At 37.3% G+C, this 25,321-nt stretch overlaps 1 protein-coding gene across 4 annotated transcripts in view; it reads left to right on the top strand.

Annotated features, from left to right (window-relative positions):
- CD48 (CD48 molecule) overlaps positions 1-25,321 on the top strand; it is a 170,928-nt gene that overhangs the window by 112,839 nt on the left and 32,768 nt on the right. For all 4 annotated transcript variants that reach the window (XM_053705355.1, XM_053705352.1, XM_053705351.1 and 1 more), the window contains exon 3: positions 14,941-15,222. In XM_053705355.1, coding sequence (XP_053561330.1) covers positions 14,941-15,222 — 282 coding nt within the window. The remainder of the gene's footprint in view (positions 1-14,940; positions 15,223-25,321) is intronic.

Here is a 25,321-nt window from a genome sequence, read left to right as displayed (position 1 = left end):
GATCTGTGCAAAAGTATAACATATACTTAGTCATTGAGGACTATTTATCAAGCCGTCAACCGCAAATATGCTTGAATTCCGCAGCGTAATTGTGGCGAGCTTGATTCGACCTAGTTATCAAAGCCTACGGACCGGCAAAATTTGAAATCTGTGACGTAACATACAATCCGCTGGTCTCAATCTGACACAGATCGATACTTACGTCATTACAGATGTTCCGAATACACATTCGGCACTATTTGACACTTTTTCAAAGTTATCAAATAGTTAACCGGTATGCTCGCGGCTATTCCGGCCCAGCGTACCTGGTTTTCAATCCGCCACCCTGGAGGCCGCGGATGCCATAGGAATCAATGGGAGTCTGAAAGCAGCGAAAGCTTATGTTCGATGCTGCCAGATATCCCATTGATTTCTATGGTAGAAAACCAGTTACGTTTACACCTAACACCCTAACATATACCCCGAGTCTAAACACCTCTAATCTGCCGCCCCGACATCGCTGCAACCTAAATAAAATTATTAACCCCTAATCCGCCTCTCCCCGACCCCACCGCAACTAAATAAAGTTATTAACCACTATCCCTCCGCTCCCGGACCCCACCACAACTAAATAAAGTTATTAATCCCTAAACCCTTGGCCTCCCACATCACTACCACTAACTAAACCTATTAACCCCTAAACTGCCAGCCCCCCACATCGCCATAAACTAAATTAAGCTATTAACCCCTAAACCTAACAACCCGCTAACTTTACATTAAAATTACAACATCCCTATCTTATAATAAATTAAAACTTACCTGTAGAATTAAATTAAACTATATTAAACTATTAATTAACCTACCCTAACTATTATACTACAATAACATTAAACTACCAATTAAATTAACTATATTACATAGTAAAAAAAAACTAACCCTACTCAAATTATTTAAATCTACTATTAAAAATTACTAAATTACAAAAAAAAAACCCTAAGTTACAAAAAATAAAAAACACTAAGTTACAAAAAAAAACACAGTATCAAAAATAAAAAAGAATTACACCTAATCTAATAGCCCTATCAAAATAAAAAAGCCCCCACAAAATAAAAAAACCCTAGCCTACAATAAACTACCAATGGCCCTTAAAACGGCCTTTTGAGGGGCAATGCCCCAAAGAAACCAGCTCTTTTACCTGTAAAAAAAATAAAACACCCCCAACATTAAAACCCACCACCCAACCAACCAAACCCCCCCCAAATAAAAACCCTATCTAAAAAACCTAAGCTCCCCATTGCCCTGAAAAGGGCATTTGTATGGGCATTGCCCTTAAAAGGGCATTTGGCTCTTTTACTGCCCAGTCTAGGGTTTTTTTTTATTTTTGGGGGCTTTTTTTATTTTGATAGGGCTATTAGATTAGGTGTAATTCTTTTTTATTTTTGATACTGTGGTTTGTTTGTTTTTGTAACTTAGCGTTTTTTTATTTTTTGTAACTTAGCGTTTATTTTTTTTGTAATTTAGTCATTTTTAATAGTAGATTTAAATAATTTGAGTAGGGTTAGGGTTTTTTAATATGTAATATAGTTAATTTAATTGGTAGTTTAATGTAATTGTAGTATAATAGTAAGGGTAGGTTAATTAATAGTTTAAGTGTGTTTGGCCACCAAAAAAGTGTTTGGCAACAGGTTGGTCACTTGCACCCGTGTCAATCGCATGTTGTATGGCAGCCCTGTTATTAGCCATACGTGTATGAAGATCGTCATTGGTTTTGCTAATGTAATATTTGCCACAAATGCAATGCAACATGTGACCCTATGATTGATGGCATATTTCTTATTGTGCCAAGGATGTGCAAAGTAGGTACTCTCTACAAATCCATTGCAAGTTGTGCAATCGCTGTGTCTGAAGCATCCTGGTTTTGGGACACCAAGCCATGTAGAAGTTGTATAACTAGGTCTGTTGTCAGACCTCATAAGGTTATCACGCAAAGTCCTTCCTCTTTTGTAGCCAATCCTTGGATACTTTTGAAACCAAGAGCCAGAATCCTAGTATAAGTACATTTACACTCTTTATCAAACAACAAGCAAAGGCCTCCATTCAGGATAACAAAAGCCTGGTCCTGAAGAATTTAACTGGTGAGGAATGGAAACCACTCACAGAATTGAAAAATAATGCAGTTAGTTTTTAGGGAAGCTGACAAAGGTGATGCCCTAGTAATTATGAATTGTTGTGGTGGCCCATGGGTTATTCAAATGGAGGTTCACGGACTAGTTATGTAAAATAGTTCACATTGCTGATAAGCCTTTCCAGGGAGGGTCTCTATTTGAGGAGTGTTCTGCCTCACCCTTTAGGAAAAGAAACTTTCCACTCTAAGAAAACTTTTCACATAATCCCCTTCTGGGAGCTGAAAGTTTTCCAAAAATATACCTTTTGTGTAGTGAATGTTGTTAGAGGACAGGTGTGTAAGTCAGCAGCTGGTCAGGGACTTTTGCGTTGCTATTAACCCTTCAGAGGAACCAATGCACTGCTATGAGCTGCATGTCAAAGGTTACAATTTAACAGTAAAACGTTCAACATGAAATCATAGGTTCTGTTGTGAAAGCTTATTTAAATATTATTATTAGTGCATTAAAATGTGCCAGTGTATCTGTTGAATGGTAGTTTTTATGAGGTACATATTGCCCACAGACAGGGCCGCCACTAGAAATTTTGGGGCCCCTGACTGAACCATTGCCGCCCCCCCCACGTTTATGTTTTGCACAAGTGACTAACATGTGTGACTGTGCACACATTATTAGATTTGACTACACTGAAGAATAAAGGTAGTAACACACATACAGAAACACACACACATACAAATGCAGACACATCACACACTTACAGGCATACACACTTACATGCAGAAACACAGACATATATAGGTTATCTATACTGCTTTTATAGTCTGGTGGTGGTGGGAGTGCTGATCTATCTGTAATAATGTATGACATGATTTTATTGTTGTTGCTAAGCTTCTTCAATACACATTGTGTGTGTGTGTATATATATATATATATATATATATATACACATATATACAAACACACACACATATATATATATATATATATATATATATAATATGCTTTCAGACTATATAGATTTTACACAAACACACATATATATATATATATACATACACACACATATATATATGTATGTGTGTGTGTATATATATATATATATATATATATAAATATATATGTGTGTGTGTATATATATATATATATATATATATATGTGTTTATGTATATATATTACATACACACACATACTGTATATATGTATAAATAAATATATATGCTTTCAGTCTAGCTTAAACTTTTGTATTCTCTCATTTAACATAAAATACACTTACAAATATCCAATGCAATATGCTCTCCTTTATGAGCCATATAAGCCAACTATACTGACTTCTGCTCTTTTGTGGTCAGTCAGTTAGGTCTGGTCTGGCCATGTCAGTGGTCACAGCCATATATTAGCTACATTTCATAACTAAATGTGAATAAAATCAAACTATTATTTAAAAAATTAAAAATAACTGCCAAAAGTTACTGTAAATTAATATCCGTGTACCCTGAACAGGCTGTTTAACATATTATTGCAGAGTTGAAAGGATTAAACTGTAAAAAATAATAATAGATGTATTAAACAAACTGATTATGGTCATTGAATGCCAGAGGGATGTATATCTGATAGATAGTGCATTGCATTTCTCTTTCACAGTGCTAAAACTGTTTATTTTATAAAAATAAAAAAAAGAATATGAAAACGATAACTGTATTAGGGCTCACTCACAGCTTGAGTTGAACACAACATTCCGCGGGACTTCTCTTCTTTATTCCTCTTTTATGTCTCCCTGCAACGTTACATGATGCCCCTCCTCCACAGCACCGATAGAGTCAAAGACCTCTGCAGCATCGGAAAAGAGAACTTTTCTCTGACAGCTGCTGAGCTGATACTGAACAGACATTTCTAAAATTTAACCCCACGCACTGGGAACCAAAGAAGAGTGCTGACAAATTTTAAATGAGGCAATGGCACGTCAGGCAATTCCTCGGTTTGCCTAAAAACAGCCCTGTTTCCAGCCCTGCCTACACAGGACACACTCTGCACTGAAAAGAAGCAGGAGCTTCTGGGGCACTTCTGCCTTCCTGCTTAAAATTGTGAACGGCATAGGAACTACAATTACCATCATGCCGTGCACAAACTAAACTATAAAGGCAGCTGCATCTTCTTGAAAGAACAAAAATAAATAAAATAATAATAAATTAATAAATTAATTAAGGTAACCTATTACTGTGCTAAATGATTCATTTTCAAAGAAGAGTATGCAAAACTTGATTTCCTTCTGGTTAGTGGAATGGATGGTGGAGTTAGAGCCTATAAAGTTTAAAGCAGGGAGCGATAACACAAGTCACAAGCATAGTGACACCGGTACTTACCCCACAAACTCAAAGGACGCGTTCAGGCAGCGCTCAGGAGCTAGTGGAGGTGCTTCACTTCCAGCGATGATGTGGCGCTAGGTGATGTCACAAGCAAGGGAGCTTAGAAAAAACGTTTGCATGCGCAAAGGGATCTGCTGCACAATAATGGACTTTGCGCATATTGCAAACATTTACTAAGCTCCCTTGTAGCTGTTACACAACACCGTTTCCCCAGTGTTTCTGGTTTCCCCTGCCTCTCGGCAAACATTGGAACTCTGACCCACCTTCATTCAGCTGCTCTCAGCTCAGCCTGCTGTCAGGCTTATCCGCTTTACCTGTCCCACCTCTGCTGCTTATAAAAACATGGCAGCCTCCACAGCAATACGTGTGTGGAGGCTGCCATGTTGCCAAGCATCTGAGCTTGCTCTTAAAAGTCCCAGGGCGGCACATCAGGCACTTACAAAAAATGTGCAAAGGCTATGGCAGGCTATGCCTCTCTACCGCACGTGCGGTAGAGAGGTATAGAGGTATATAAAACGGATTTTGTTTTATTAAACTGGACAGTCTAGAATGGAAATTTTTTTGGCTGGATAAATATAATTTTTCCAATAGGGGGGCTATTGGAAAAATAATAATAATTATTCAGCCAAAAAATGTATTTTTTTTTCTTTTTTCTTAGGGGTTCACGTGCGATGTGCTCATATGCAGGAGCCTCCACTGATTACTCTGATTATAGAGCTGAGATCATGAACTTACTAAGTGATATGAATATACTTATATAACTCTATCCAGTGATCCCACTAGAAAGTTTAAACAAGAAATTGACAGTGTTGCCATACGACATGCGATTGACACAGGTGCAAGTGACCAACCTGTTGCCAAAAACACTTTTTAGTGGCCGAACACACTGTTGCTGACCTCTGATATATATTATCATCAAACACCTCCGACCCCTAAGTCAAGGGGGGATAAAAAAAGACTTCTCTTGCAACGTGAAACCAGGTGGATCCATACGCTGGACACTTTGGTCCCTAAAGGACTCAATACACATTTTGACATGCAATGTTTTTTTTGAGACAGAATAATACATATAAGTTAGGATAGATTCTAACAGTGTAAAACCATTATACCAGAGATAGCATGTACATACAGTGGGGCAAAAAAGTATTTAGTCAGCCACCAATTGTGCAAGTTCTCCTACTTAAGAAGATGAGAGAGGCCTGTAATTTTCATCATAGGTATACCTCAACTATGATAGACAAAATGTGGAAACAAATCCAGACAATCACATTGTCTGATTTGGAAAGAATTTATTTGCATATTATGGTGGAAAATAAGTATTTGGTCAATATCAAAAGTTCATCTCAATACTTTGTTATATATCCTTTGTTGGCAATGACAGGGGTCAAATGTTTTCTGTAAGTCTTCAGAAGGTTGTCACACACTGTTGCTGGTATGTTGGCCCATTCCTGCATGCAGATCTCCTCTAGAGCAGTGATGTTTTGGGGCTGTCGCTGGGCAACACAGACTTTCAACTCCCTCCAAAGGTTTTCTATGGGGTTGAGATCTGGAGACTGGCTAGGCCACTCCAGGACCTTGAAATGCTTCTTACGAAGCCACTCCTTCGTTGCCCGGGTGGTGTGTTTGGGATCATTGTCATGCTGAAAGACCCAGCCACGTTTCATCTTCAATGCCCTTGCTGATGGAAGGAGGTTTGCACTCAAAATCTTACGATACATGTCCCCATTAATTCTTTCATGTACACGGATCAGTCGTCCTGTTCCCTTTGCAGAGAAACAGCCCCAAAGCATGATGTTGCCACCCCCATGCTTCATAGTATGTATGGTGTTCTTTGGTTGCAACGCAATATTCTCTCTCCTCCAAACACGACGAGTTGTGTTTCTACCAAACAGTTCTACTTTGGTTTCATCTGACCATTTGACATTCTCCCAATCCGCTTCTGGATCATCCAAATGCTCTCTAGCATACTTCAGATGGGCCCGGACATGTACTGGCTTAAGCAGGGGAACACATCTTGCACTGCAGGATCTGAGTGGCGTAGTGTGTTACTAATGGTAGCCTTTGTTAATTTGGTCCCAGCTCTCTGCAGGTCATTCACTAGGTCCCCCCGTGTGGTTCTGGGATGTTTGCTCACCGTTCTTGTGATCATTTTGACCCCACGGGGTGAGATCTTGTGTGGAGCCCCAGATCGAGGGAGATTATCACTGGTCTTGTATGTCTTCCATTTTCTAATTATTGCTCCCACAGTTGATTTCTTCACACCAAGCTGCTTGCCTATTGCAGATTCAGTCTCCCCAGCCTTGTGCAGGTCTACAATTTTGTTTCTGGTGTCCTTCGACAGCTCTTTGGTCTTCACCATAGTGGAGTTTGGAGTGTGACTGTTTGAGGTTGTGGACAGGTGTCTTTTATACTGATAGCAAGTTCAAACAGGTGCCATTAATACAGGTAATGAGTGGAGGACAGAGGAGCCTCTTAAAGATACAGGTCTGTGAGAGCCAGAATTCTTGCTTGTTTGTAGGTGACCAAATACTTATTTTCCACCATAATATGCAAATAAATTCTTTCCAAATCAGACAATGTGATTGTCTGGATTTGTTTCCACATTTTGTCTCTCATAGTTGAGGTATACATATGATGAAAATTACAGGCCTCTCTCATCTTCTTAAGTGGGAGAGCTTGCACAATTGGTGGCTGACTAAATACTTTTTTGCCCCACTGTATGTATTTAGTTTGGTTATAATGAGATATAATTAACCTTATTCCCAACATAATCAGGAGAGTCCCGTGTACAAATGTAATATATTTTAATCTATACAACATTGACTAAAATCCTTACTAATATTTATATATAGATTAATTGGGTTGTGATAATTCCTTGTATTTCAATTGTTTATGCAATGGTAAAAATTGTTTTGTGCAACACATTTTTTTCTGCTATACAGTTAATTAATTTGTAAAATACCCTTGGAATGTCAGGAGACGTATGATATAATGTCTATTATTATTAATGTAATTATATTACATGCCCTCCGGATCTAAGCAGTATCAATTAGCTGCACCAGAGGTTAAAGTCGAATTGGGCATACTGTCATAGCCAGGTTCACATATATAATGACTAAGTATATGTTATACCTTTGCAAAGATGAATTGAACACACTCCCGTTCACACCATAGATTGAATATGAGTCGCATACTTACGTTGTTATGTTGCTAACACCAAAACGGTAATTTTACATTTTGTTTTTAGATGCTTGTCTGACATGAATTGCACATGGAGTATGCCATCGATCTGTCAAACATTGCGGTCAGTCAAAGGTGGAGGGAATTTAAAGGGACAGTTTACTCAAAAAAATTTCTCCCCTTTAATTTGTTCCCAATGATCCACTTTACCTGCTGGAGTATATTAAATTGTTTACAAGTATTTCCATTAACCTTATATTGGCATTTAAAATAGTTTATTTAGCCTGTGGTATCCCCACCCATCCTGAAAATGTTTTTGGCCACGAGGCCAAGTTGTATTTACACAGCCAGTAGAAGAAATTACACTCCCAGTGGGTTATAGAAGAGATAAGGTAGTGAAATGTTAATTTTCCATTGTTCTCTCCAAGTATTGGTGATTGGTTTATGGACAGATATAAGATAAAGAAGCAGGTATATTTACACAATGTGATAAAGTAATGATATCTGATTATACCTACAAGTTCAACCCATTTTATTAGGTAGTGGCTTCAAAACACAAAATCAGCTAATTCATATACACAGATAAGCCTTTAAAAAGCAAATCTCATACATTTTATACACTGCAGCTGGTAAAAAAAAAGTAATTGAAAACACTTTAAGGGAATTTAGTATTCTGTCCCTTTAAGGGGTAAGTTTTACACACATTGTATATACATCTGATGAAGGGACACCACCCCGAAACATCATGGTAAATAAAATTGACTTTTGTTCATAACGGTGAGTGTCTTTACCATTTTTATATATATATATATATATATATATATATAGGCAAATTGTGGTCACCAAGCACTCTCGTTATCCATATAATGCCTAGGTGCAGTGCATAGAAATAATATAAACAGAAGCAGAGACCGCACTCATAGGTCTTATATTTCACCACTGATGTGGACTTTATTCAAAGTGTAACGTTTCGGGGTTTCCCCCTTTGTCAAACATATATATATATATATATATATGTGTGTGTGTGTGTATGTGTACATATGTATTAAGTGTGTATATATGTGTATATTTATATATATATATATATATATTTACAGACATATATACACATATAAACACATACATACATATCTACACATATATAGAAATATATATAAGTGCCCTGGAGCCCAGATGAAAAAATGTAAGATCATATTTTTGCAATATTCATATTTAATATAATGATTTTCTGTGTATTTACTGTAAATAATTGTTATTCCAATGTTCTGCACACAGCAGAATATGTTCAATATATTTTTAAATAGGTATTCATATATTATATATATATATATATATATATATATGTATATATTAAATATATCTATACCTATGTATCTATACCTATAAGGGCTATATTACAAGTGGAGCGCTAAATTATCACATGCACTCACGCAAACGGGCAAATTTAACCAGCCATTACAAGTGGCTGGTTATCGCTACCGCCAGCTTGCGGTAGCAATTAGCGCTCAGAAAATTAAATGTCCCCCAATTGCCCCAAAACTTAAGTGTTAGTTTGCTTTTTTTTAAAAAACTGCACTTAGCAGTTTTTGGGGGCTAAAGTCAGAGGGTGAAAAATCACAACACAGAAAAGTGCCATTACATTGTGGTCTATGGGAATTGTGTGTTTCTTGTAAATATATATGTTTATGCTTAATGCAAGCATATACATATATATTTACATTTGCTGACCATCACTGCGCGACTTACCCCCTTCGCTGCTCTAGTTCCTATGCCCTGTCTAACTGTTTTGTTTCTTTAAACTCATAAGTAAAATGGCCATTCATATTAATCACAAGTACATTGTTATTAAACAAGTTTGTTTGACCATTGTTTGTTGTTATGTTTTGTTATGGAGCCTGTTCTTAATGAGTACTTATACAGGGAGTGCAGAATTATTAGGCAAGTTGTATTTTTGAGGATTAATTTTATTATTGAACAACAACCATGTTCTCAATGAACCAAAAAAACTCATTAATATCAAAGCTGAATAGTTTTGGAAGTAGTTTTTAGTTTTTTTTTTAGTTATAGCTATTTTAGGGGGATATCTGTGTGTGCAGGTGACTATTACTGTGCATAATTATTAGGCAACTTAACAAAAAACAAATATATACCCATTTCAATTATTTATTTTTACCAGTGAAACCAATATAACATCTCAACATTCACAAATATACATTTCTGACATTCAAAAACAAAACAAAAACAAATCAGTGACCAATATAGCCACCTTTCTTTGCAAGGACACACAAAAGCCTGCCATCCATGGATTCTGTCAGTGTTTTGATCTGTTCACCATCAACATTGCGTGCAGCAGCAACCACAGCCTCCCAGACACTGTTCAGAGAGGTGTACTGTTTTCCCTCCTTGTAAATCTCACATTTGATGATGGACCACAGGTTCTCAATGGGGTTCAGATCAGGTGAACAAGGAGGCCATGTCATTAGATTTTCTTCTTTTATACCCTTTCTTGCCAGCCACGCTGTGGAGTACTTGGACGCGTGTGATGGAGCATTGTCCTGCATGAAAATCATGTTTTTCTTGAAGGATGCAGACTTCTTCCTGTACCACTGCTTGAAGAAGGTGTCTTCCAGAAACTGGCAGTAGGACTGGGAGTTGAGCTTGACTCCATCCTCAACCCGAAAAGGCCCCACAAGCTCATCTTTGATGATACCAGCCCAAACCAGTACTCCACCTCCACCTTGCTGGCGTCTGAGTCGGACTGGAGCTCTCTGCCCTTTACCAATCCAGCCACGGGCCCATCCACCTGGCCCATCAAGACTCACTCTCATTTCATCAGTCCATAAAACCTTAGAAAAATCAGTCTTGAGATATTTCTTGGCCCAGTCTTGACGTTTCAGCTTGTGTGTCTTGTTCAGTGGTGGTCGTCTTTCAGCCTTTCTTACCTTGGCCATGTCTCTGAGTATTGCACACCTTGTGCTTTTGGGCACTCCAGTGATGTTGTAGCTCTGAAATATGGCCAAACTGGTGGCAAGTGGCATCTTGGCATCTGCACGCTTGACTTTTCTCAGTTCATGGGCAGTTATTTTGCACCTTGGTTTTTCCACACGCTTCTTGCGACCCTGTTGACTATTTTGAATGAAACGCTTGATTGTTCGATGATCACGCTTCAGAAGCTTTGCAATTTTAAGAGTGCTGCATCCCTCTGCAAGATATCTCACTATTTTTTACTTTTCTGAGCCTGTCAAGTCCTTCTTTTGACCAATTTTGCCAAAGGAAAGGAAGTTGCCTAATAATTATGCACACCTGATATAGGGTGTTGATGTCATTAGACCACACCCCTTCTCATTACAGAGATGCACATCACCTAATATGCTTAATTGGTTGTAGGCTTTCGAGCCTATACAGCTTGGAGTAAGACAACATGCATAAAGAGGATGATGTGGTCAAAATACTCATTTGCCTAATAGTTCTGCACTCCCTGTAGTGGCCTAGATTACGAGTTTTGAGTTATGGTGCGGTACAGCTATTACCGCTGAAAATTTGGCTATTGCGCTGGAATGGCCGGTAACGCATATTATGAGTCACGGTGGTATAGCTATACCGCAAGTATTCTAGCCTGTAACGCAACGTCGATTCAACACTCCAAAAAATTACGTTTGAGTGCGGTATTTTGCATTGCGCTGTATTACAGGTTGTGCGGTCCAGCTAAAATGCTTGCGTTACAGCCTATACAGACACGATCCATTCCGCCATCTGAGACCAGTAGATATGGATTTGTCAAAACAAAAATGTTTCACAAAACTCATAACTAAAATGTTACAAAGTACACTAACACCCATAAACTACCTATTAAGCCCCAAACCTCCACCCTCCCGCATCGCAAATACTATATTACACCTATTAACCCCTAATCTGCTGCCCACCCACATTGCGACTATTAAACAAACCTATTGACCCGTAATCTGCCGCCCACCCACATCGCCGACATTAAAATAAACCTATTAACCCCCACATCGCCAACACTATATAAACCTATTAACCCCTAAACCGTCGCTCCCCGACATCGCAGGCACTAAATAAAGCTATTAACCCCTACATAGCCAGCCCCCACATTGCAACTAATAAACTAAACTTATTAACCCCAAAACCGCCGGACCCCCACATCGCAAAACACTAAATTAAACTATTAACACCTAAACCTAACACCCCCTAACTTTAAATTAAAAGTTACAATATAACTATATTTAAATAAATAAAAACTTAGCTGTGAAATAAAAAAAAACTAACATAAAACTATAAATTAACCAAACATTTCTATTCTAATAAAATTTAAATAAAAACATGAATTAAAAAAAATCTAAATTACAAATTTAAAAAAACCTAACACTACGATAAAATGACCTTGCATTTCTATTGGCTGATTTGATTCTTCAAATTCAAAGCAGCCAATAGGATGAGAGCTACTGAAATCCTATTGGCTGTTCAAAACAGCCAATATGATGAGAGCTACTGAAATCCTATTAGCTGATTTGAATAGGGATTAATAACTTTATTTAGTGTCAGCGATGTCAGGGGTGGCGGATTAGGGGTGCTTAGACTAGGGGTTTATGTTAGGGTGTTAGGTTTAAAAGTAACTTTCTTTTTCCCATAGACATCAATGGGGTTGCATAACGGCGATTTGCCATTCCGCGATCGCAGGTGTTAGTTTTTTCTAACACTCTTATCCCATTGATATCTATGGGGGAAAGCAAGCACGAGCACGTAAACTCAGCCCTTGGGTTTTGTGCGGTATGAAGCTTAACGCACCATAACACACAAGGAGGTTTTTCAGTAACTCATAAAGGCAGCGATATGGAAAGTGCGGTACCGCTCATTTTTTTGTGTTAGTTACGCACCCTGTTTATTGCAAAACTCGTAATCTAGGTGAGTGTTAATTAGAAATGTTTTTAGTACAATGTTATTTTAATCCTGTACCTACAGCATGTTGAGGCTAAATAAGGAGCATGATACTCATACAAGCAAGTAATTGATACTAAGGGCTCCATTTCTCAAACTGTTGAGGTAGCTATGCAGCCCTTACAGTGCAGGCTCGCTCATGAAAGTCTTCAAACTGCAATTTAAGAAGCCAGACTGTTGCTTCCTAACCTAAATCACCCAAAACTTGTTCATCTGTGGTGATTGACAGGCATTGCTAGAGGAAGTACTGCACAACCAGTGGCTTGTGCACTTATGTTATTATTATTATTTATAAAGCGCCAACAGATTCTGCAGTGCTGCCCATGGGTAGAAGGATAGAAGTACAACAGAGAAACAATACAATAAAAGACAACATTTTACAGACATATAGAGGGGGAATTGAGAGCCCTATTCCCGTGGGAACTTACAATCTAGATGGAGGATGGGAAACAGGAGGTGGGGACTGCAAAGTTGGGAATGATATTAGTGGGAGAGATGAGGGCAACTGTTGGGTTAGTGAAGTTAATTTGTTAATGAGTCGGGTGATAAGCTTCCCTGAACAAAAAGTTCTTTAGGGAATGTTTAAAGGAGGAGAGGTTAGGGGAGAGTCTGACGGCTCGAGGAAGTGCTTTTCAGAGGGTTGGTGCCGCATGTGGGTAGCATTTGCTGCCCCTTTGCTGCATACACAGATTGACAGGTTTTCTAGTCTAGATTGGATTCATATCCACCCATTACATGATAAATTGGACTCTAAGTGTGTTTTAATTCAATGTGAGTACTTAGGGGCCTGTCTAACAAGCTCCGAATGGAGATTGATGCCCCGTGTTTCTGGCGAGACCGCTGCTCCATAACCCTGTCCGCCTGCACTGATGAGGCGGACAGGAATCGCTGGAATTCAACCCGATCGAGTACGATCAGGTTGATTGACATCCCCCTGCTGGCAGACGATTGGCCGCCAGTTTGCAGGGGGCGGCATTGCACCAGCAGCTCACAAGAGCTGCTGGTGCAATGCTGAATACGGAGAGCGTATTGTTCTCCGCATTCAGCGATGTCTGTTGGACCTGATCCGCACTGTTGGATCAGGTCCGACAGACATTTCATAAATAGGCCTCTTAGTCTCAAGGTCCAGTGGCTGTACGTCAGATGATTATGAGCTGACACAGTATAATAAGGCTCAGTGGAAGTGAGATTGCTTTAGTGTTTTATTAAGTCTTTTGTTTATATGAGCAGTAGTGTCAATTGATAATATAATTTATAATGTTATTAACAAAGCCTAGGGATGCACATAGTTTTTGTTAATTCAAGGATACACATTTCCTGTCTTTGGTGCACATAAATCCATACATTGGGTAAGAATGAAAACATTTAGGGACAGATTACAAGTGGAGCACTAAATATCGATTAAAAGTGATTTTTGCGCTCTACTCGTTCACATTGTTGGGAAGCATTGCGCTCATGTGAGCGCGATTCCAGCGCAGCGAAGAGGGTAAGTAGCGCAGCGATAGGAAGCAATTTTAAATATATATGTATATGACTATATATATATTTATGTGTTAATATGTGTATATACACATATTAATGCATAAATATATACATATATAATCATATAAATATATATTTACAGGGAACACACAGTTCCCAAAGACCACAATGTAAAGGCACTTTTCAGTGCCTTTTTTTTTTTTTTAAACCCCACTCCCACCAACTTTATATTAAAGTAATTTTTTATTAACATTTTTATATCTTTACATAGACAATAAAAAGGCAAAAATAGAAACAATGTTTTTTGAGTCATCATCCAACAGCGTAAATACTTTAACCATAAAGACTTGAATGAGATTATCCTGCTGTAGATAGTCGGTTGACATGAAAGATTTCTTAGCATATATAAATAAAAAAAAGGGAACATAACACCACCTCTCATCACCGTATTAAATGGAAAAACATTGTATGGCAATATTTATTTTAGATAGTAGAAGAAATATTAGAGAATAGAAATAAGGATGAAAAGAAAGAGTGAGGTTGGAGGGGGGTAGGCACTCCCACCAACTTAAGACCCCAAGAAACTGCCTAGTGCAGTTGTTTTTAATCAGATTGGATATCTGGTTAATTTTCTGAGTGCTAATTGCTACTGCAATGATTAATTATCGTGCACCAGCAAACAGGCAAATTTCCCCATTTGCGGGCATGCAGTAATTTAACGCTCCACTTGTAATCTAGTGCTTAATTTAACTGGCATTTTAAAACTGTTTAAATTATACCTACAAACACAAAACAATTTGTGATTTTTCTTACTGTCTGTACAATGAAATTATTGTTTGTTTGTTTTCTACCACAGAACCCGTTCCAATGCCAGTTATTGAAAAAAAACTGGACGGTGACAGCGCTGACTGGTGTAATTTCACCCTTAATTGTTCTATTCCAACAAACCAAACAATCTCACTGATCAGTTGGAAGTACAGACAAAAAGCCCAAGAGTTCCAGCCATATAGAAATGAAAGCTCAATCCAAGTCTCACTGAAGCCTGATTCGCTTGTTCCAGAGTATCTCTGCGTAGTATACAATCCTGCTCATCAGAAAACCGCATCATTGCAACCACTGGAATTCTGTTTTACTCCAGGTGAGAAGCTAACAAAACATGATAAGGTCAAGGAGATTTAAATGTTCTTCTAAGTGAATAACAATTTCAAGCATTTCTATTAAAAAACATAAAAACGTAAATTAAAATTGTTTAAAAACTATATTGCATATTTCAAGGTATTTGACTGGTAAGAGCTCAAAATTATAGATATATATGTAAACAATTAAATAAATAAATAAACATACATATACATGTATACATACACACATACACATATTTAGACGTATATATATATATATATATATATATATATATATATATATATATATACTGTGTGTGTGTATAAATATATATATATATATATATAGACCACCGCAATAAAGCAAATATAGCAATAAATGTAGATACCTTAATTAATGATTTATTACTAAAAAATGCTAACCATCATCTGAGCCTTTAGTGAGTCACAGGGGTCGATTTATGAAGCAGCGGATGCTGCTTCCGACCCACTCCGCTTCAGTTCCACCTGAAGCGGAAGTTAAGAAACAGCGGTCTTAAGACCACTGCTCCTTAACTCGACCGCCACCTCTGAGGTGGCGGACAGCAATCAGCCCGATCAAATACGATCGGGTTGATTGATACCCCCTACTAGAGGCTGATTGGCTGCGAATCTGCAGGGGGCGGTACTGCACCAGCAGTTCACAAGAACTACTGGTGCAATAATAAATGCTGAGAGCGTATGCTGTCGGCATTTATCGATGTGCGGCGGGCATGATTCGCTATAACGGATCATGTCTGTCCGCACCATGATAAATGTACCACATAGTCTTTTTGCTGGTGGTGCGTATATATAGATGTTTATATATGTGTATTCATGTGTATTTATGTGTTTATATTTTGGAAAAATGGCTATCGACTTTGTAAAAAGAGCAATATTTGCGTGCTTGTGTGTGTATATATGTGTATATATGTGTGTATATGTGTGTATATATGTGTGTATATATGTGTGTATATGTGTGTATATATGTGTGTATATATGTGTATATATGTGTGTATATATGTGTGTATATGTGTGTGTATATATGTGTATATATGTGTGTATATGTGTGTATATATGTGTGTATATATGTGTGTATATGTGTGTATATGTGTGTGTATATATGTGTATATATGTGTGTATATGTGTGTATATATGTGTGTATATATGTGTATATATGTGTGTATATGTGTGTATATATGTGTGTATATATGTGTATATATGTGTGTATATATGTGTATATATGTGTGTATATATGTGTATATATGTGTGTATATATGTGTGTATATGTGTGTATATATGTGTGTATATATGTGTATATATGTGTGTATATGTGTGTATATATGTGTGTATATATGTGTGTATATGTGTGTATATGTGTGTGTATATATGTGTATATATGTGTGTATATGTGTGTATATATGTGTGTATATATGTGTATATATGTGTGTATATGTGTGTATATATGTGTGTATATATGTGTATATATGTGTGTATATATGTGTATATATGTGTGTATATATGTGTATATATGTGTGTATATATGTGTGTATATGTGTGTATATATGTGTGTATATATGTGTATATATGTGTGTATATGTGTGTATATATGTGTGTATATATGTGTATATATGTGTGTATATGTGTGTATATATGTGTGTATATATGTGTATATATGTGTGTATATGTGTGTATATATGTGTGTATATATGTGTATATATGTGTGTATATGTGTGTGTATATATGTGTATATATGTGTGTATATATGTGTGTATATATGTGTATATATGTGTGTATATGTGTGTATATATGTGTGTATATATGTGTATATATGTGTGTATATATGTGTATATATGTGTGTATATGTGTGTATATATGTGTATATATGTGTGTATATATGTGTGTATATATGTGTATATATGTGTGTATATATGTGTATATATGTGTGTATATGTGTGTATATATGTGTGTATATATGTGTATATATGTGTGTATATGTGTGTGTATATATGTGTATATGTGTGTGTATATATGTGTATATATGTGTGTATATATGTGTATATATGTGTGTATATATGTGTATATATGTGTGTATATGTGTGTGTATATATGTGTGTATATATGTGTGTATATATGTGTGTATATGTGTGTATATATGTGTGTATATATGTGTATATATGTGTGTATATGTGTGTGTATATATGTGTGTATATATGTGTGTATATATATGTGTGTATATGTGTGTATATATGTGTGTATATATGTGTATATATGTGTGTATATATGTGTATATATGTGTGTATATGTGTGTATATATGTGTGTATATATGTGTATATATGTGTGTATATATGTGTATATATGTGTGTATATATGTGTATATATGTGTGTATATATGTGTATATATGTGTGTATATATATATATATATATACTCACACACATACTTTTGTATATGTGTTTTGTGTAATGTTTATTTTAACCCTAACCCTTACTCCAGGTCTCAGGTTGTAATATTATTCTAGAGCTATATTGGCTTTCCCTTGAGTGCAAACAAGTCATAACTTTCAACTTGTAATATCAGCGATACTTAGCCAGTCACAGCCTCCACTGGAAGTTTAGGACGTGCTAAAGTGATTTTAATAGGGCGGGACTGCACTATTATACCCTCCCTCCTCTCTTCTTGTCATTGAAAATAGTGCAGTCTTGCCGCTGGCAGCGAGAGCATATTATTAATAGCACAATCACCATAGAAAGACATTTAAGGAGTTAAATCTTGTTTCATGGCACTGAAAGATATTATATGGTTATTAAATAGAAAGAAAAACACCTAATTGAATTTACAAATAAAATTCATAACAGAATATTTTAATCAATCTGAACCTTTATTAAAGGATAGCTGTTTTATCAACCTTTCTATATGTATTTCACTTAAGACATTGAGGCCTAGATTTAGAGTTCGGCGGTAGCCGTCAAAACCAGCGTTAGAGGCTCCTAACGCTGGTTTTGGGCGCCCGCTGGTATTTGGAGTCAGTGATTAAAGGGTCTAATGCTCACTTTTCAGCCGCGACTTTTCCATACCGCAGATCCCCCTACGCCATTTGCGTAGCCTATCTTTTCAATGGGATCTTTCTAACGCTGGTATTTAGAGTCGTTTCTGCAGTGAGCGTTAGAGCTCTAACGACAAGATTCCAGCCGCCTGAAAATAGCAGGAGTTAAGAGCTTTCTGGCTAACGCCGGTTCATAAAGCTCTTAACTACTGTACCCTAAAGTACACTAACACCCATAAACTACCTATGTACCCCTAAACCGAGCTCCCCCCACATCGCCGCCACTCGATTAAAATTTTTAACCCCTAATCTGCCGACCGCCACCTACGTTATACTTATGTACCCCTAATCTGCTGCCCCTAACCCCGCCGACCCCTGTATTATATTTATTAACCCCTAACCTGCCCCCCACAACGTCGCCGCAAGCTACTTAAAATAATTAACCCCTAATCCACCGACCGCAAATCGCCGCCACCTATGTTATCCCTATGTACCCCTAATCTGCTACCCCTAACACCGCCGACCCCTATATTATATTTATTAACCCCTAATCTGCCCCCCTCAACGTCGCCGACACCTGCCTACACTTATTAACCCCTAATCTGCCGAGCGGACCTGAGCGCTACTATAATAAAGTTATTAACCCCTAACCCGCCTCACTAACCCTATCATAAATAGTATTAACCCCTAATCTGCCCTCCCTAACATCGCCGACACCTAACTTCAATTATTAACCCCTAAACTTCCGATCGGAGCTCACCGCTATTCTAATAAATGGATTAACCCCTAAAGCTAAGTCTAACCCTAACACTAACACCCCCCTAAGTTAAATATAATTTTTATCTAACGAAATAAATTAACTCTTATTAAATAACTTATTCCTATTTAAAGCTAAATACTTACCTGTAAAATAAATCCTAATATAGCTACAATATAAATTATAATTATATTATAGCTATTTTAGGATTAATATTTATTTTACAGGCAACTTTGTAATTATTTTAACCAGGTACAATAGCTATTAAATAGTTAAGAACTATTTAATAGTTACCTAGTTAAAATAATAACAAATTTACCTGTAAAATAAATCCTACCCTAAGATATAATTAAACCTAACACTACCCTATCAATAAAATAATTAAATAAACTACCTACAATTACCTACAATTAACCTAACACTACACTATCAATAAATTAATTAAACACAATTGCTACAAATAAATACAATTAAATAAACTAGCTAAAGTACAAAAAATAAAAAAGAACTAAGTTACAGAAAATAAAAAAATATTTACAAACATAATAAAAATATTACAACAATTTTAAACTAATTACACCTACTCTAAGCCCCCTAATAAAATAACAAAGCCCCCCAAAATAAAAAATTCCCTACCCTATTCTAAATTAAAAAAGTTACAAGCTCTTTTACCTTACCAGCCCTGAACAGGGCCCTTTGCGGGGCATGCCCCAAGAATTTCAGCTCTTTTGCCTGTAAAAAAAAACATACAATACCCCCCCCCAACATTACAACCCACCACCCACATACCCCTAATCTAACCCAAACCCCCCTTAAATAAACCTAACACTAATCCCCTGAAGATCTTCCTACCTTGTCTTCACCATCCAGGTATCACCGATCCGTCCTGGCTCCAAGATCTTCATCCAACCCAAGCGGGGGTTGGCGATCCATAATCCGGTGCTCCAAAGTCTTCCTCCTATCCGGCAAGAAGAGGACATCCGGACCGGCAAACATCTTCTCCAAGCGGCATCTTCGATCTTCTTCCATCCGGTGCGGAGCGGGTCCATCTTGAAGCAGGCGACGCGGATCCATCCTCTTCTTCCGATGTCTCCCGACTAATGACTGTTCCTTTAAGGGACGTCATCCAAGATGGCGTCCCTCGAATTCCGATTGGCTGATAGGATTCTATCAGCCAATCGGAATTAAGGTAGGAATTTTCTGATTGGCTGATGGAATCAGCCAATCAGAATCAAGTTCAATCCGATTGGCTGATCCAATCAGCCAATCAGATTGAGCTCGCATTCTATTGGCTGTTCCGATCAGCCAATAGAATGCGAGCTCAATCTGATTGGCTGATTGGATCGGCCAATCGGATTGAACTAGATTCTGATTGGCTGATTCCATCAGCCAATCAGAAAATTCCTACCTTAATTCCGATTGGCTGATAGAATCCTATCAGCCAATCGGAATTCGAGGGACGCCATCTTGGATGACGTCCCTTAAAGGAACAGTCATTAGTCAGGAGACATCGGAAGAAGAGGATGGATCCGCGTCGCCTGCTTCAAGATGGACCCGCTCCGCACCGGATGGAAGAAGATCGAAGATGCCGCTTGGAGAAGATGTTTGCCGGTCCGGATGTCCTCTTCTTGCCGGATAGGAGGAAGACTTTGGAGCACCGGATTATGGATCGCCAACCCCCGCTTGGGTTGGATGAAGATCTTGGAGCCAGGACGGATCGGTGATACCTGGATGGTGAAGACAAGGTAGGAAGATCTTCAGGGGATTAGTGTTAGGTTTATTTAAGGGGGGTTTGGGTTAGATTAGGGGTATGTGGGTGGTGGGTTGTAATGTTGGGGGGGGGTATTGTATGTTTTTTTTTACAGGCAAAAGAGCTGAAATTCTTGGGGCATGCCCCGCAAAGGGCCCTGTTCAGGGCTGGTAAGGTAAAAGAGCTTGTAACTTTTTTAATTTAGAATAGGGTAGGGAATTTTTTATTTTGGGGGGCTTTGTTATTTTATTAGGGGGCTTAGAGTAGGTGTAATTAGTTTAAAATTGTTGTAATATTTTTATTATGTTTGTAAATATTTTTTTATTTTCTGTAACTTAGTTCTTTTTTATTTTTTGTACTTTAGCTAGTTTATTTAATTGTATTTATTTGTAGCAATTGTGTTTAATTAATTTATTGATAGTGTAGTGTTAGGTTAATTGTAGGTAATTGTAGGTAGTTTATTTAATTATTTTATTGATAGGGTAGTGTTAGGTTTAATTATATCTTAGGGTAGGATTTATTTTACAGGTAAATTTGTTATTATTTTAACTAGGTAACTATTAAATAGTTCTTAACTATTTAATAGCTATTGTACCTGGTTAAAATAATTACAAAGTTGCCTGTAAAATAAATATTAATCCTAAAATAGCTATAATATAATTATAATTTATATTGTAGCTATATTAGGATTTATTTTACAGGTAAGTATTTAGCTTTAAATAGGAATAAGTTATTTAATAAGAGTTAATTTATTTCGTTAGATAAAAATTATATTTAACTTAGGGGGGTGTTAGTGTTAGGGTTAGACTTAGCTTTAGGGGTTAATCCATTTATTAGAATAGCGGTGAGCTCCGATCGGAAGTTTAGGGGTTAATAATTGAAGTTAGGTGTCGGCGATGTTAGGGAGGGCAGATTAGGGGTTAATACTATTTATGATAGGGTTAGTGAGGCGGATTAGGGGTTAATAACTTTATTATAGTAGCGCTCAGGTCCGCTCGGCAGATTAGGGGTTAATAAGTGTAGGTAGGTGTCGGCGACGTTGTGGGGGGCAGATTAGGGGTTAATAAATATAACATAGGGGTCGGCGATGTTAGGGCAGCAGATTAGGGGTACATAGGGATAACGTAGGTTGCGGCGGTTTACGGAGCGGCAGATTAGGGGTTAAAAAAAATATGCAGGGGTCAGCGATAGCGGGGGCGGCAGATTAGGGGTTAATAAGTGTAAGGTTAGGGGTGTTTAGACTCGGGGTACATGTTAGGGTGTTAGGTGCAGACGTAGGAAGTGTTTCCCCATAGGAATCAATGGGGCTGCGTTAGGAGCTGAACGCTGCTTTTTTGCAGGTGTTAGGTTTTTTTTCAGCTCAAACAGTCCCATTGTTTCCTATGGGAGAATCGTGCACGAGCACGTTTTTGAGGCCGGCCGCGTCCGTAAGCAACTCTGGTATCGAGAGTTGCATTTGCGGTAAAAATGCTCTACGCTCCTTTTTTGGAGCCTAACGCAGCATTTGTTTTAACTCTCGATACCAGAGTTAAATTTATGGTGCGGCCAGAAAAAAGCCCGCGGAGCGTTAACAGCCCTTTTACCGCCGAACTCCAAATCTAGGCCTCAGTGTGTCAGGGGTGAAAGAAGTAGAGGGTTCAGTTGATACCTGTACTATCCAATTCTTTATGAGGATAGGATTATCATTTGCAAATTGTTACAATAAATGCAACTTTCCTACATTTCAAGGTTCTTTCTTTAGCTAAGGGAGAGATTATACTACCTCTAAGCAGGGTAGGTTATTATGAGACCTAGAGTAGGCATGGCCTGTTCTATATTAAAATTTTGGGAAACTTGGAAAGCTCTAAACAGACCAAACAATAAGGGCTGGATAACAAGTGAGGTGCAAACGTGTTTTTTGCAATCCGTTTCAATTGCGCTTATATTACAAGTTACCCTACAATTTTTACAGCAATCTCAGAGCTGTGGTTAACTGTTTTGTGAAATGAAAAAGTTGCACAAAACACTTCAAAAATACATTACAAAGTAAAGTTCCACTCATAATAACACCATCTAATAAAATTATGTTTAAAAAATACTGCACACAAACGTTTTAAGGGCTCAAAGATATGAGATCTTGGGTGTTAGAAAAAAAAAGCCAACAAAGTTGCTGGTTTGGTTTAGACATGTGCATGGCAAAAAATTTGGTTCGGTTCGGTTTGGATTGATTCAGATATTTTCGAATTTCGGTTTGGATCAATTCGAATTCGGAAAAATTCGAATCAATTCGGTTCGGATTCGTTTCAAATTCATTCGGATTTGAATAAATTCAGCTGGATTCGGTTCAATTCGGTTCGGTTCGGAAATTCGGAATTTCGGTAAGTGTTAGGTGGGATATGCTGTGTATTAGACTAGTATTATGTACTGTATATTAGGTGTAACCCATAGCAGAGTGATATAACCTAATATACTGTACAATACTAGTGTAATCCATGGTCATCCGAATCTACCGAATAAATCCGAATAAATCCAAACTAATTCGGATTTATTCGGTAGATTCGGCACTATTTTAATTCGGAAATTCGAATCGATCCGAATCTCGAATTTTATGAATTTGGCCGAATTTCCGAATCGATCCGAAACGAATCGCACATTTCTAGTTTGGTTCCAGACAATAAAGCTAATATAGCAATATATTTTTCTTTTTCCACTGCATATAAAAGTTATATTTACACTTAATTGCAATCTATTAATTGTGCAATTGCATTATGTCTAAAAAAAAATGTACATAACTTTATTAAAAAAATACTTTATTGCAAAAAAATGCTAACCATCATCTAAACCTTCAGTGAGTCATATTGTTTGTGCTGGTGGTGTGTAAATATAGGTCTGTATATATGTGTATTAATGTGTATTTCTTTACTAAGATATGGTGAGTCCATGGCTTGAGTACTTCCTGTTGAGAATATCACTCCTGGCCAGCAGGAGGAGGCAAAGAGTACCACAGTTAAACTGCCATGTATTACTCCCTTACCCACAACCCCCAGTCATTCTCTTTGCCTTTGGTGCATGGAGGAGGTGAAGTTTAGGTGTCTGAAGAAAAATTTTGATTTAATCTACAAGCAAGTTTTGGGGTATAGCCATATTCCACGTCATTCCTTGCAGTCGGGTAGTGGTGGCTTTAAAGCAGTTAGGAACTTGTAAAGAGGCACTTACTGTGCTTTCCTAACAATTGCTTCCCTAGTTTAGAAAGCCAGAGTTGGCTACTCTGTTCTTTCTTTTTCAAAAGTCTCTGTGAAGAACTGTGTCTTCTCATACCTTGTAACTGTCTACATGCCGGACAGCGGAGCAGATAAGTGCTTTTTCTTCCAGTTGGGGAGACCATGCCCTTAACAAATTAAAAGACACTGCTTTTTTATTGGAACATAGATAATCCTGTTGTATTGGTTAAAATGGGGCATGAATCGGGCACTATGACATGTGTGAGACTAACATTTAAACTCTTTTAAAAAGAAAGGGTAAAATATTTTTATAAGGCTTTATTTTCTGATACATATTTACTTGATAAAACAATTCAAGTTTAAACTGAAAGGAAGACTGAATTTTCTATTTCAGCAGCTTATTCATTTCACTTTGCTTTAAAATAAAACAATGCAACATTTTAAACTGTTTGAAAAAAACAGTTATATCTAGTACTCAGTGTACCAGGAAGCTATTTTTAGTGCCTCTCTGTGTCGCAGCAGTAATTTGAGCTCGGCAGTTGAGGTCACATGACCGGCTTTACTTCATAACGTTTCTGAGGAAAAAGTTGTTTTCTCCATTTTTGGGTGATCCGGTCTTAATTGGTAGCGGTAAGGCACCTCAGTAATTGAGGTGTGGGGTTGCCTGAGGGGTATTTTAAAAGTTTGTTTGGTGTTTTTTCTTAACTTTTCTCACATAAATTTAGCTGGGGATCAATCCCAATTTGGGATAAAATTTAAAGTGTATTTTTCCTTATCTTATTTTAAAGGGACACTGAACCCAAATTTTTTCTTTAGTTATTCATATATAGCATGAACTTTTAAGCAACTTTCTAATTTACTTCTCTTATCAAATTTTCTTTATTCTCTTGGTATCTTTATTTGAAATGCAAGAATGTAAGTTTAGATGCCAGCCCATTTTTGGTGAACAACCTGAGTTGTCCTTGCTGATTGGTGGATAAATTCATCCACCAACAAAAAAGTGCTATCCAGAATGCTGAACCAAGAAAAAAAAGCTTAGATGCCTTTTTCAAATAAAGGTAGCAAGAGAATGAAGAAAAATTGATAATAGGAGTAAGTTAGAAAGTTGGTTAAAAATGCATGCTCTATCTGAATCACAAAAGTAAAAATGTGGGTTCATTGTCCCTTTAATTGAATATTAAAATCTTTTAAACGTATCTGTACAAGTTTGTTTACTGTTTCACAACATTTCTGATATGGAGCAAGAGTCTGCTCTCATGAATTCATGCTTAGATGCACAAATTGCAACTTCTATGCAATTTTGTTCTTCATGTGTCAAGAAAACCTTGCAAAATAAAGGTAACATTTT

The sequence above is a fragment of the Bombina bombina genome, chromosome 1 (genome assembly GCF_027579735.1).
Source record: "Bombina bombina isolate aBomBom1 chromosome 1, aBomBom1.pri, whole genome shotgun sequence".
NCBI lineage: Eukaryota > Metazoa > Chordata > Amphibia > Anura > Bombinatoridae > Bombina > Bombina bombina.
This window is presented reverse-complemented; position numbering and strand designations above follow the sequence as displayed.